Source organism: Haliotis rubra, unplaced genomic scaffold, assembly GCF_003918875.1.
Source record: "Haliotis rubra isolate DU_JTF1 unplaced genomic scaffold, ASM391887v1 Scf378, whole genome shotgun sequence".
Classification (NCBI taxonomy): Eukaryota; Metazoa; Mollusca; class Gastropoda; order Lepetellida; family Haliotidae; genus Haliotis; species Haliotis rubra.
In genome coordinates, this window is record NW_025767055.1 from 731,123 (window position 1) to 746,578 (window position 15,456).

Sequence of the window (15,456 nt, forward strand, 5' to 3'; positions counted from 1 at the left end):
ACTTCGCGAGCGAATAACCTAGACGACGGGATACAAGTGGATCTAAATCCACAGCGTTTTCAGACTACAGCTGAATTTCATCGTTTACTAACACAACTAGATGGTTAGTAAACCTACTAAACTTCTGTTTGGAGAATAAAACGAAATGTCGCTTCCAACCTGGGATATGAATATAGTGCTCCAACACCTCACAAGTGAGGTTTATGAACACGCCTGGATGACATACTTGGACCCCATGATACGATGATTCTATCAAGATGGCCAGCAAGAGCACTGTAAATTTATCTCCACCAAACCAAACAGGAGGAAAAAATGCAACAGATTATTTCCTCTATCATCAACTTACGCAGAGTGAAGTCTCATGTACTATATCTCCATTTGGATCAGAACTGTCATACTACACGTGCATATGATGGACCTATTCCGACCCTCCATGAGCTTAATACTCATGATATTATAGCTACTAACTTCTATAATTGTTCTACACAAATGTGATTGAAAAATGGAGGGTTTATTTCTGAACTGATATGGTGGTTGCAAACCATTATCTGAGAGATATCACCACAGAGGACGCCTCAGGTATACACCAATTCGATCCCATGGTCCTCAGACAACAGCTGACAGTTCTCGGAGAAGATAAGTCAATCTAACAGATTTTTACTTATCTTATAACAATACTAAATAGCTTCATGCTATATATAATTTACTTAAGTTCCTTTTATCATCACAGTACTATGATTATTACATCATACAATATATAAGTTAACAACTCTACAGAGTTTGTTATTATATATATTTACCTTAAGTTATTCATATCTTAAGAGTAATACTATGGTTACATGATAAATGCATTAGCTAACAAACTCTACAGAGTTTTTGGCTATTTTATACATAGCTTAAGTTAATTAAGCTAACAAACTCTACGGAGTTTTACTATTATATAGGTAACTTATGCTAATTATACCTTAAGCATAGTACTATACTCATATTATTAAAATATATTGGCAACAAACTCTAAGGAGTTTTGCTATTATATAGGTAGCTTGCTTATTCATATCTTAAGCTTAGTACTATGTTTATATCATATAAGTAGATTAGCTAACAAACTCTAAAGAGTTTTTTTGCTATTTGGCTTAAGTATCATCATATTTCTAAGCAATATGGTTATATTATAACATGTATTAGCTAACAAACTCTACAGAGTTTTAGCTATTATATATGTAACTTAAGCTTATTCATATCTTAAGCTTAGTACTATGTTTATATCATATAGGTATATTAGCTATCAAAACTCTAAAAGAGGGTTTTGCTATTATATATTTCGGCTTAAGTTTCATCATATTTTAAGCTTTATAGTTACATTATAACATGTATTAGCTAACAAACTCTCACGGAGTTCTTGCTATTATATATGTAGCTTAAGTTTTCCTTCATAAGCTCAATACTAGGTTTATATCATAGCTAACAAACTCTAAAGGGTTGTTTTCTATTATACAATTAGCTTAAGTTTCATCATATCTTAAGCAGTATGTTTACATTATAAGCAGATAGCTAACAAAAACTCGAATGGAGTTTTGTTATTATATATATATAGCTTAAGTTTCATCATAACTTAAGCTCAGTACTATGTTTTTAACATAAAAGTATATTAGTTAATAAACTCTAAGGAGTTTATTTTGCTATATACATTTAGCTTAAGTCTAATCTTATCTTAAGCTTAGTACTATGGTTACACTATAAACATATTAGCTAATAAACTCTACAGAGTTTTATGGCTATTATATATGTAGCTTAAGTTAATAATATCTTAAGCACAATACTATACTCATATTGTAAAATATATTAGCTAACAAACTCTACGGAGTTTTGCTATTATATATGTAGCTTAAGTTCATTATATCTTAAGCACACCACTATACTCATATTGTAAAATATATTAGCTAACAAACTCTACGGAGTTTTGCTATTATATATGTAGCTTAAGTTAATTATATCTTAAGCACACTACTATACTCATATTGTAAAAAATATATTAGCTAACAAAACCCTACAGAGTTTTGCTATATATATGTAGCTTAAGTTAATTATATCTTAAGCTCAGTACTATACTAATATTATAAATATATATTAGCTAACAAACTCTACAGAGTTTGGCTATTATATATGTAGCTTAAGTTAATTATAGCTTAAGCACAGTACTATACTCATATTATAAAAATATATTAGCTAACAAACTCTACAGAGTTTGGCTATTATATATGTAGCTTAAGTTAATTATAGCTTAAGCACAGTACTATACTCATATTATAAAAATATATTAGCTAACAAACTCTACAGAGTTTTTGCTATTATATATGTAGCTAAAGCTTATTCATATCTTAAGCTCAGCATTATATCTATATCATATAAGTATATTAACTAACAAACTCTAAAGAGTTGCTATTATATAATTAGCTTAAGTTTAATCATATCTTAAGCTTAGTACTATGTTATATCTTAAAGTATTTTAGCTAACAAACTCTAAGGAGTTTATACTAGCATATTAACAAGCTTAAGTCTATTAGTCTTAAGCATTGTATTAATGTTATATATACTTTATCATAATAAGTACATGGTAATAACCTTTTATATGGCAGCTGATAAGTTAGCAGCAGGAATTCATCAGTTCAGTGCCTTTATGAAGTTCCCATAGGGTTATTACAATCATCACAGTTCAAATCACTAATTATTAAAAATCCAAAGTATTAGATATTCCCACCTCCGTTCTGTAGGATACTACAAGCAAAAAGAGCATGAGTCAGGATAAGGAAAAATATGTAATTTTTGGAGTAAAATTGATATTTTATACTTATCCTGACTCATGAGGTCAGCCCTCCCATCCTCCCCAAATAACACTTTGGATTTCCCTGTAAATTCAAATGTTGGGCTCAGTATATGAGGAGAGAGTGAGGCACATGGGTAGAGTTGGCGCCCTCGTTCCCGTGCTTGTGGAAAGGAGGTAACTCGTGGTGAATACTAATTAGTGATTTTAAATTGAAGGGAGCTTCAATTAGGGAGATACAAGTGTTCCACTATGTTCGTAAGAAGAAGAAGACAAGCAAAAAGAGCATGAGTCAGGATAAGTATAAAATATCAATTTTACTCCAAAAATTACATTTTTAATATTCATGGTTACTATTGGTTTGATTAGCCATATATGTAACTTGTATAAATAAGTCATCTGCCTTTGATAATTTAGTGTAAAATGTGTTTTTTTAACTGATATCATGATAATCAGTAATTACTTTTCTGTTCACCATGCATATTACCATGACAACCATGAGATTGTTATGTTAATCAGGTTAATGTCCATGTGCTTAAACAAACATGCCATCACATGGACATTGCAATAAATCTACATTGATTAGAATACATTTCCCTGTTCCGCAAGCTATTTATGTAACTCGTGACAAAATAACTTCATTAGCACAAATGACATTACACAATCTCCCAATTTGGTGTGAGAATAGGCTCATTGTCACTCTCCTACCCAGAGTTCCATGCGGCAAACCAGCATAGTACCTCTGCCACAGGCCACAAAAATGAATCGTCACATCTTGCAATGTCCATTCAATATAATGTACAGATTTCTTTTACTCTTATATTTTTGACGAGTCTACACATCCAACTAAACATCTTTAATAGAATGGTTTAGTTTCACTGAGAAAATATCCAAAAAACACGTAACACTATTTCGATTTGCGTAGTGATCCCTTGTTTACATAGGTTGTACGGCTCCACGTGCTGTCATCGAAGCTGATGGAGAGCAAACGATGCAGCCAGTTTGATATCTAAATATGTACTGTCATAGACCTTACTGTCGCAGTTGTGGAAGAATATATATGTAACAATGTAAAACATTATGAAGAGAGTGCCGAAAAGCTTTCGTGAGTCCAGCCTCTTCTTATTATGAATATGCGCGTTTGATTACAAACAAGAGAAAAGTCCGGTCACGTGATATGCAAATTAGCCTGGCAGTGATGTTATGTTAAGTCATCGCTGTGCCGGAGTGTGGCTCATTGTCTGACGTTTCAATTTGCCTGTGTGTATGGCCGAGTGTGAAAGGGTCAAACAGTGCCGTCATCAATGGCCTTTGTAATTAGGAGTAAACATTAGGAGACATTCCTGTGAGTGTCCACCTGTACCGAGGCTTGGACACGATTCTTGTCACCCAGTACTCGGGGCACCATGGAGCAATTCAAGGAAGGTCAGTCATCTTGTCCTTAGAAATAGTTATACCTTTGGGCATTGGTGGTAGATATTGGTGGTGTATATTTTATTTTCCATGAAGTGGGAGGGGGATATAGGTTTGAGCTCTGTTTGTCCGTCTGTCCATCCGTCTAACATGATGGGAACAGATTTTCTCAAAAACCGTTATAGATAGGGAAACCAAATTTTGTATGTGTTTTCAGGGCATGAAACTGAAACCATGTTGGAGTTTGAAACTGAAACCGTGTTACAGTTTGTTACAGTTTGGCCCTTGTTTATAATGTTATTGAATTGATGATTGTGGGCTGTGTCTTGTCGAAATATGCACAGGAGATTTGCATTGTGAAATGGCTGCATTTGGAATTACAAGTGTGTTTATATCATGTACACATGGTATCATTGTTATAGGAGTTCCAATGATGTTAAAACTATTAAAGTTAACATAAGGTAGCATTAGGAGAGCAGGGGTGGAAATAACTTTAAAATTGCTAGAGTACTTCGGTACAGTGGCACAAGTAAAATCACTTGCCTTGATAATTTGTCAAAATTTGATATACTGGTCGATTTTCTTGTTGATTTTTTAAATAAACAACATAATTAACATTGGAAAGTCAACTTGACACCGGTACAGTGTGATATACAAATATGCTTGCCCGACAGAAAAATACACTCGCCTCGGGCTTCGGGCAATGGGTTATTTCCACCCCTGAGAAAGCTTCACTCGGACACACGCAAAAAATCATGTGAAACAACTGAAGATAATGGTCATCTTTTTATTTTTGTGATCTCTGCAAGCTCATGGTAAAATGACATTCATCGATGTCAAATGGTCTTCTTTTTCAAAGATTTATCAGACAATGGTAATTGTGGGTACTCTTGAGTTGCATGAAATGAAGATCTGTGTCGCTAGCCCCACTAAACATGAGTGCTCAATAAGGCTGTAACCATGGTAACAATTCACTCGCATATTCGGTGAATCGAACTGTAGCCCTTCATGAATTCAATTTGTTATTCGTGGTCACCAGAACCGAATATTAACGAATATTTACAATTTTTTTTAAGGGAGCACGTTTTACTTGAACCCTTGTGTACTTTTGGAAAGTGAGATATGCAAGAATGGAATATGTACTAGCCTTGCAGTAGCCCAAGTCATGTTAGTTTGCCAAGGCCGCACATGGTACTGTCATCTATAACATTACATACCAAATTTGAGTGTCATGTGATCACTGGTTATTGCTGTGACAAATCAAAACTGTCAACATGTGCGTTCCATACTGTACATCAATCACTTAACTACAATATTGTATTCGTGAATAATTAATCGTATTCGTTACCCAATATTCATGATACGTATCATATTCGCCACATAGTGTATTCGTTGCAGCCCTAGTGCTAAATGAGTGCCCTGTTTAACACCTAGAGCAGGTTACCGTGTACATCAGAGTGTGCAGCACCACATAGCTCAAGTATCAGTGTATAATGGGACATTTCTTCAAGTGTATCACGTTTATATAATAATTATGATGAAATAGTCCCTTTATCTCTTAAAAATGTTTTTTTTTTTTTTATGTTATATTTCAAAGGTCACTTTATTTGTGACCCTATTTAGTATTTTGATAAAAACTGATGAATAACTTGATGCACTGGAATACCTGCCGTGTTGGACTATAAAACTGTCATTTCTCATTTAGCCATGGACTTGATATTTCATAACATTCATTTATAGCCTATTGTACAGTAAGCTTCTATGACTCTTGCTTAATAAACTAAGGCCAGACCAAGTTTTTTTCTTGTTTTACGGATTCGCCTGTCATATTTTTTCAAGAATAAGAAAAAAATAAAAGTTAATTTTCCCCAAATAATATCCTAATGTTTTATTGGTCAGACATGTAAATGTAAAAGAAATTTTATTTTAGATTGTGCTTTAACCCATATACACTTCATAAATTGCCAAAATTAAAGTACTTTTAGTAATTTTTATATTTTTTTTATCCCCCGCAACACGTCCGTCCGTCCGTGCATATTTATCTTTTCCGGAGCAGAACTCTAAAACCGTTCAATATTTCTTCACCAAACTTGGCACATAGATAGATCTGGTGGTGTACTGGTGCCTTTTGGTAGTTTTGGAATTCTGAAAAAAACATTTTTGACATTTCCATGGCAACAAGTTCGACTTACAATGAAATTAGTGGTAGTGCTCTTTTCCGGAGCAGAACTCGAAAACCGTTTACTATTTCTTCACCAAACTTGGCACATAGATAGATCTAGTGGTGTACTGGTGCCTTTTGGTAGTTTTGGAATTCTGAAAAAAACATTTTTGGCGTTTCCATGGCAACAAGTTCGACTTAGACTGAAATTAGTGGGAGTGCTCTTTTCCGGAGCAGAACTCTAAAACCGTTCACTATTTCTTCACCAAACTTGGCACATAGATAGATCTGGTGGTGTACTGGTGCCTTTTGGTAGTTTTGTAATTCTGAATAAGATATTTTTGACATTTCCATGGCAACAAGTTTGACATAGACTAAAATTGGTGATAGTGCTCCTTTCTGGAGCAGAACTTTAAAAACCTTTCAATACTCTCCTTCCACTTTTCTATATACACACCTAAATATTTGACATAATCATAACTCGTAGACATAATCATGAAGAGTATTTTGCCATTGAGGGGGATATTGATGACTTTGTCTTCTTGTTTATTATTATTTTTCTCCTGCCTTTAGGTTTTCTGAGGACAAAAATCCTTAAAACAAGAAATAAAATTGGTCTGGCCTAAACTGAAATTTCAAGTTTTACAGGGTGAGACCATACCTATAGTATAGACTGGTGTACATGTAAATGTAGGGGACATCGTTCACCCATTGTACCTTTTTGGGTTTGTCTGAACCAGACTTAAGTGTATATAATCCAGTTTGCTGTCATGTCCGAAGAAATATGATAAAAAGAACCTAGTTTTTGTTTGTTTGCTTGTTTAATGCAGCACGCAACAATATTCCAGCTATATGGCTGAAGTCTGTAAATAATCGAGTCTGGGCCAGAAAATCCAGTGATCAACAGCATGAGCATCAATCTACACAGTTGGGATACGATGACGTGTTAATGGAGCCAGCGAGCCCGGCCACCCAATCCCATAAGTCGCCTCTTACAACAAACCAGGAATAAAATTTTTAGACATGTCTTATTTGTGCCTGTGTGAGATAGACATGGTTTGTATGACCCCCTCTGATGACACATGTTGACTGTACTGTGTTCAGCCTGTAACATCATTTAGTGTGGTTTACTGGTGCCAGGATTGATCCTGCTGTGATATGACTGCAGTAGTTTACCACCCTGCTGCCCCAACACTCCCTCAAGCTGGACAGTAAGACTTAAGGAGAACATACATTTCCTTAACTCATGGCTGCTACCGTTTAACACCCAGCCCAGTGAGGAGTCTAATGTATGACATGCTTCTCACACAAACTTCTAACAAAGCTTCTATACAACCACATTGACCAACCTGAGAAGCTTCCCCTGGAATGTCAGATCCATCTGCATGTTGATATATCCAAGAGTGAATCCCTTCCGTCAATATTTAAATCTTCAAAACTCCAGTCTCTACCTGTCCTTGGTTTTGAAGCAAGTGCAGCTGAGTAGAGATCAAGAGCTATTACCAGCCTCTCCAAGTGTTCAGTGCAACAGCTCAGGTTTCCTGCCGACTTCTTGGATGATGCTATGTTGCCAAGACCTGCCAAAAATAATCTGGGGCCTTGTACAGATGTACTGCTCCATCTTCAATCACTTCCAATTTTCATTTTAATTCTTGATTTCTATAATCAATTTAACTATGACAGCATGACTTTTTTTACAATAAAAAAATCCTATTGCAAAATATACTGCATTCTGATACAGGTATAATGACAAAGTTGTGGTGGAATGAAAAACCTTGTAATTTGATCATTTTCAACAGTTCGATGTTTATGAAGTAATGATGATATTTAACTTAATACTGTTTCTCAGACTGATGTCTCCTTGTCATTCTCATGCTATGCATTGGTGATTTTTGTTTATCCTTTCCACATCCTAAACTATGTAAACTGTTCCATAACACAACAAAATCTTGTGTTACTCTCCATGGTAGCCTAATGGTTAAAGCGTTGGCTCGTCCGCCAAGACCCGGGTTCGAATCCCCACATGGGCACAATGTGTGAAGCCCATTTCTGGTGTCCCCTGCCGTGATGTTGCTGGAATATTGCTAAAAGCGGCGTAAAACCAAACTCAGTCAGGCAGTCCATGTCATGACGTTCATTGTGGTTGATATCAAGGAATGAGAGCAAAATGTTAATTAATTAATTAGTTAATTGATTATTAATGACATTAGATATGAATTCTAATCCAATAATGACCCTGATATCTCCAGTATAACAGCCTCTATCAGTACTTATCATTTGCCTCCTACACGGTTATGTTCAAAATTGGGGTCCTTCATGTTTTTTTCTATGGTATTTAAATCTTGGAATCACCTGAAATTTTAGCCTTAGAAATTAGGGTTATGACATTAACTCCTTGGCGTTTATGCTTCATTCTGATTACCATCATGTCTTTAATGCAAGACTACAAGATAACATGGAGATGCGGCTCATCAGTGAGCCCCCCCTGTGGAGCCTCCCAACCATCACTACTGATGAGAGGGAGCACTTTGTTTATGACATTAAACCTAAACATATGGTTTTGAGATGTCCCACACCATAGGTGTATTCTGGTCCTCCTCACTATAGTGGGAACTTGGTAACTAACCTGACAATGTCACGTTCAGGTTTATTAGTGATGGGTTTAGAAACTAACAATGCTGTATGGAAGGCCTCTGGCTGAATACCTGGTGAGGGGGTTAATGGGTTGACATGGTTTGATTTTAGTTGTGGCCTTATAATGAGGTTAATGACTAATGAGTACATATCACTGATTCCTTGGTAAATATAGATGGTTTGGAAGAATTGAGGCTCCTGATGGGGAAGGAGGACTTATGTAGAGGAAGAAATTTGAAATGTTATCTCTTAAGTCAGTGAGTTAAATTTTGAAGTCCCATTATCAGAATTTCAGCCCCTATCTTGACTAGAGAACTTATATATACATGATAAATACATAAAAATACCCTTAATTAGAAGTTTTCAATGACTGTAAAGAATGGATGTGATTTGTTCATGACCCAACGATATCCAAGAATAAAATGGACACCTTAGTCCATTAGTCTGCATTAAGCAGAATTTCGAAAGGACTAGCGACATTTCCTGGTGGTGAATGAGTTAAAATTCAACGTTACATCAGCACTATTTCAGCATTTTCTTGCTTGGTACCTGTGAAGGTCTGGGTTCGAATACTGGTCTTCAGTAACCCATGCTTGTCATAAGAGGTGACTAACGGGATTGGGTGGTTAGACTCACTGACTTGGTTGACACATGTCATCAGTTCCCAATTGCGCAGATCGATGCTCATGCTGTTGATCACTGGATTGTCTGGTCCAGACTCGATTATTTTTATAGACCGCTGCGATATAGCTGGAATATTGCTGAGTGCGGCGTAAAACTAAACTCACTCACTCACCCCTTGTTTGGTACCAAGTTAACCGTTAGGTTGATGGCATCACCAGTGTTTGACTAGTGCTTCGTTTCGGGAAAATATATTATTTTGGCAAAAACATAACTTCATTTTAATTGAAAAGGAGCCCAAGTGGGTGTATCTGAACCTGAGGGAAATGTAAAGTTGTATTGGGCCTTTGCTTAAGAGAAAGGCCTGGATGAAAGAGACGATAACATGCCTGACAACTCCCATAACTGCATAGCGCCCATTCATGTCAATGGACCACAAGCACCTGTGTGGATGTTTTTGACATATTTAAGCAGAAATGGCATCATCAATTTCATCAATCTTTTCTCATAAACCCAGAATTGATCTGACAATTAGATGTCTTTTCTTTTTTCAAAAAGTGTAATTTAGACTCTGATTTAATTTCAAACAACCATGGCAATATTGCTGCCATTGCATGCTTGCTCACTCACTCACTCACGTTGCTCACTCACTCACTCACTCCGTTGCTCACTCACTCACTCACTCACTCACTCACTCACTCACTCTGGAAATTGATTCGTGATCCTATAATATAATTGTGCAAGTAACACTGTTCTGCCCATGGATGGGGAGCCCCAGTACTCAGCCCACTGCACTGGCAGTGCTTGGCTTGTTCTTTGCATCATAGGTAGAGCAGCTAAGTCTGCTGTGTTTCCCTCAGTGTGGTGGGATTACCTCTCCCTTGGCTTATACAACTATCCATCACCACAGCTAAACAAGCAAACTTTCAAAATGGCTGGTAAGTTTGGACATTTTCCTGTGTCACATCCAGATGGTTAGAAATGACGTTTGTCCTTGGAGTTGTTGGAATTGTTTTAGGGATTGAATTACAGTTGACTGACACACAGAAGCAGTAAGGGGGTTCCAGGCTAATGTTCTGACAACTGTGTCCTTAATTCTACACTGTCATTACTGTCTGAGAGAACAGCATGGCTGGACACATGAGCTTAGTTCTGTCTTAAGCAGCACATACTTGTGTTCCGTGATGAACCAAATGAACATTTTCAGATCCAGTGTCAGCCTGTCTACTATCCCTATTCACCACACAGTGACTTACGAGGCGGATTCAGTGTTTTTAAGGATTGAGTTATGTTTCATATCACTTATTATAGCATGAAATGACTATATTTCACTCCCTCTAATTCATATTGCCCAAGCCTGTGAAATATAGAACCCTCTCCGCGGTTCCAACCTTCGTGTAAAATCATGCCAATTGCAAGGCTCAAGATATATATAATACTCTGTTGAAATATGTTCTCAGAGCTTTGACAAGAATGTCAATTCATATGATTTGTGGCAACAGTCCTGATCCTACCCCTTCTTGACAAGCCCTGACCTGAAAACACTCATTCATACCCCCTCTTCCAAACCTGTCCCATGACACATTGTTCAGGTACTTGTTATCTTGTCACAGTTAGGTGTGTAATGGTTGGTATGAAGAGCCATCCCAGTACCAGTCACCATCGTAATATGCCTGTTGTAATCCCTCCTCCCTACCCCCCCAGCAGTTTGTTGTACATGTTGATGGGGAAGAAGACTGGATAATTGGATGGTCTCTTGGTGAAAGATGGTCCTGGCACAGCCACTCTGATGGTAAATGGGGGTGGTGAGGTAGCCTAGTGGTTAAAGCTGTCGCTCGTCATGCTGAACACTTAGGTTCAATTCCCCACATGTGTACAATGTGTGAAGCCCATTTCTGGTGTCCCCCAGTCTCAATATTGCTAAAACCATGCTAGCGGCGTAAACCTATACTCACTCACTCACTGATGGTAAATGGCCAACCTGATAGTGCATGGTAAACATGTTGGACAGTTGCGATTTTATTGAAAAAGAATGACACCGTAGTTATATTGTGTCATAGTGGTACCTAATTGTATAGGTAGTGGCATGTGTTCCATGGAGTTATCGCTATGAACATATATGTGTTTTGTGTTTCAGATCTGACCTCTGCGATGTCGGCTATTCTAAACAAGGAGAAGGACAAGGATGTCCCAGACATCGAGTTGGAGGACCTGGACGATCTGCTGACTCAGCTCACAGCAGAGGAGTTGGAGGAACTCAATGGAGATTTTGACCCTGATGTGAGTGTCCTGTCATTGAAGCTGGTTATGTAGTTGTGTTTTGTCTTCACAATGGTAGCTTGGTTTCAGAAGTGTTACCACTGCCTCATCCCAAGAAGGGGCGGTGGGGTAGCCTAATGGTTAAAGCGTTCGCTCGTCACGACAAAGACCCGGGTTCGAATCCCCACATGGGTATAATGTGTGAAGCCCATTTCTGGTGTCCCTTGCCGTGATGTTGCTGGAATATTGCTAAAAGAGGCGTAAAACCAAACTCAGTCAGTCAGTCATCCCAAGAAGTTCCATGCATTTGTCAAACTCGAAGATGAGCTTTCTTTGTATATGGAATATGGCTATTCTGCAAATCACAACACCCCTGTAGTCATTTGACACCACTACAATGCCCTTCTGTTGTCAGCTGACACCACTACAATGCCCTTCTGTTGTCAGCTGACACTACTACAATGCCCTTCTGTTGTCAGCTGACACTACTACAATGCCCTTCTGTTGTCAGCTGAGCTGACACCACTACAATGCCCTTCTGTTGTCAGCTGACACCACTACAATGCCCTTCTGTTGTCAGCTGACACCACTACAATGCCCTTCTCTTGTCAGCTGACACCACTACAATGCCCTTCTGTTGTCAGCTGACACTACTACAATGCCCTTCTGTTGTCAGCTGACACTACTACAATGCCCTTCTGTTGTCAGCTGACACTACTACAATGCCCTTCTGTTGTCAGCTGACACTACTACAATGCCCTTCTGTTGTCAGCTCAGCTGACACCACTACAATGCCCTTCTGTTGTCAGCTGACACCACTACAATGCCCTTCTGTTGTCAGCTGAGCTGACACCACTACAATGCCCTTCTGTTGTCAGCTGACACCACTACAATGCCCTTCTGTTGTCAGCTGACACTACTACAATGCCCTTCTGTTGTCAGCTGACACCACTACAATGCCCTTCTGTTGTCAGCTGAGCTGACACCACTACAATGCCCTTCTGTTGTCAGCTGACACCACTACAATGCCCTTCTGTTGTCAGCTGACACTACTACAATGCCCTTCTGTTGTCAGCTGACACCACTACAATGCCCTTCTGTTGTCAGCTGACACCACTACAATGCCCTTCTGTTGTCAGCTGACACTACTACAATGCCCTTCTGTTGTCAGCTGACACTACTACAATGCCCTTCTGTTGTCAGCTGAGCTGACACCACTACAATGCCCTTCTGTTGTCAGCTGACACCACTACAATGCCCTTCTGTTGTCAGCTGACACCACTACAATGCCCTTCTCTTGTCAGCTGACACCACTACAATGCCCTTCTGTTGTCAGCTGACACCACTACAATGCCCTTCTGTTGTCAGCTGACACCACTACAATGCCCTTCTGTTGTCAGCTGACACTACTACAATGTTTTCTGTTGTCAGCTGACACTACTATAATGCCCTTCTGTTGTCAGCTGACACCACTACATTGCCCTTCTGTTGTCAGCTGACACCACTACAATGCCCCTTCTGTTGTCAGCTGACACCACTACAATGCCATTCTGTTGTCAGCTGACACTACTACAATGCCCTTCTATTGTCAGCTGACACTACTACAATGCCTTTCTGTTGTCAGCTGAGACCACTACAATGCCCTTCTGTTGTCAGCTGACACCACTACAATGCCCTTCTGTTGTCAGCTGACACTACTACAATGCTCTTCTGTTGTCAGCTGACACCACTACAATGCCCTTCTGTCAGCTGACACTACTATAATGCCTTTTCTGTGGTCAGCTGACACTGCTACTAATGCCCTTCTGTTGTCAGCTGACACCACTACATTGCCCCTTCTGTTGTCAGCTGACACCACTACAATGCCTTTCTGTTGTCAGCTGAGACCACTACAATGCCCTTCTGTTGTCAGCTGACCACTACAATGCCCTTCTGTTGTCAGCCTGACACTACTACAATGCCCTTCTGTTGTCAGCTGACACCACTACAATGCCCTTCTGTTGTCAGCTGACACTACTATAATGCCTTGCTGTTGTCAGCTGACACCACTACAATGCCCTTCTGTTGTCAGCTGACACCACTACAATGCCCTTCTCTTGTCAGCTGACACCACTACAATGCCCTTCTGTTGTCAGCTGACACCACTACAATGCCCTTCTGTTGTCAGCTGACACCACTACAATGCCCTTCTGTTGTCAGCTGACACTACTACAATGCCTTTCTGTTGTCAGCTGACACTACTATAATGCCCTTCTGTTGTCAGCTGACACCACTACATTGCCCTTCTGTTGTCAGCTGACACCACTACAATGCCCTTCTGTTGTCAGCTGACACCACTACAATGCCATTCTGTTGTCAGCTGACACTACTACAATGCCCTTCTATTGTCAGCTGACACTACTACAATGCCTTTCTGTTGTCAGCTGAGACCACTACAATGCCCTTCTGTTGTCAGCTGACACCACTACAATGCCCTTCTGTTGTCAGCTGACACTACTACAATGCTCTTCTGTTGTCAGCTGACACCACTACAATGCCCTTCTGTTGTCAGCTGACACTACTATAATGCCTTTCTGTGGTCAGCTGACACCACTACAATGCCCTTCTGTTGTCAGCTGACACCACTACATTGCCCTTCTGTTGTCAGCTGACACCACTACAATGCCTTTCTGTTGTCAGCTGAGACCACTACAATGCCCTTCTGTTGTCAGCTGACACCACTACAATGCCCTTCTGTTGTCAGCTGACACTACTACAATGCCCTTCTGTTGTCAGCTGACACCACTACAATGCCCTTCTGTTGTCAGCTGACACTACTATAATGCCTTGCTGTTGTCAGCTGACACCACTACAATGCCCTTCTGTTGTCAGCTGACACCACTACATTGCCCTTCTGTTGTCAGCTGACACTACTACAATGCCCTTCTGTTGTCAGCTGACACCTCTACAATGCCCCTCTGTTGTCAGCTGACACTAGTACAATGTCCTTCTGTTGTCAGCTGACACTACTACAGTGCCCTTCTGTTGTCAGCTGACACCACTACAATGCCCTTCTGTTGTCAGCTGACACCACTACAATGCCCTTCTGTTGTCAGCTGAGACCACTACAATGCCCTTCCGTTGTCAGCTGACACCACTACAATGCCCTTCTGTTGTCAGCTGACACCACTACAATGCCCTTCTGTTGTCAGCTGACACCACTACAATGCCCTTCTGTTGTCAGCTGAGACCACTACAATGCCCTTCTGTTGTCAGCTGACACCACTACAATGCCCTTCTGTTGTCAGCTGACACCACTACAATGCCCTTCTGTTGTCAGCTGACACCACTACAATGCCCTTCTATTGTCAGCTGACACCACTACATTGCCCTTCTGTTGTCAGCTGACACTACTACAATGCCCTTCTGTTGTCAGCTGACACCTCTACAATGCCCCTCTGTTGTCAGCTGACACTAGTACAATGTCCTTCTGTTGTCAGCTGACACTACTACAGTGCCCTTCTGTTGTCAGCTGACACCACTACAATGCCCTTCTGTTGTCAGCTGA

At 39.5% G+C, this 15,456-nt stretch overlaps 1 protein-coding gene across 2 annotated transcripts in view; it reads left to right on the plus strand.

The window, feature by feature from the left end:
* LOC124286190 (tropomodulin-like) overlaps window positions 1-15,456 on the plus strand; it is a 45,550-nt gene that overhangs the window by 17,845 nt on the left and 12,249 nt on the right. The window contains exons 1-2 of one of the 2 annotated variants that reach the window (XM_046722536.1): window positions 10,466-10,588; window positions 11,788-11,930. In XM_046722536.1, coding sequence (XP_046578492.1) covers window positions 10,582-10,588; window positions 11,788-11,930 — 150 coding nt within the window. In that variant the 5' untranslated portion in view covers window positions 10,466-10,581. Of the gene's footprint in view, window positions 1-10,465; window positions 10,589-11,787; window positions 11,931-15,456 lie in introns of those variants that run through there. The other variant, XM_046722537.1, reaches the window with a different exon arrangement.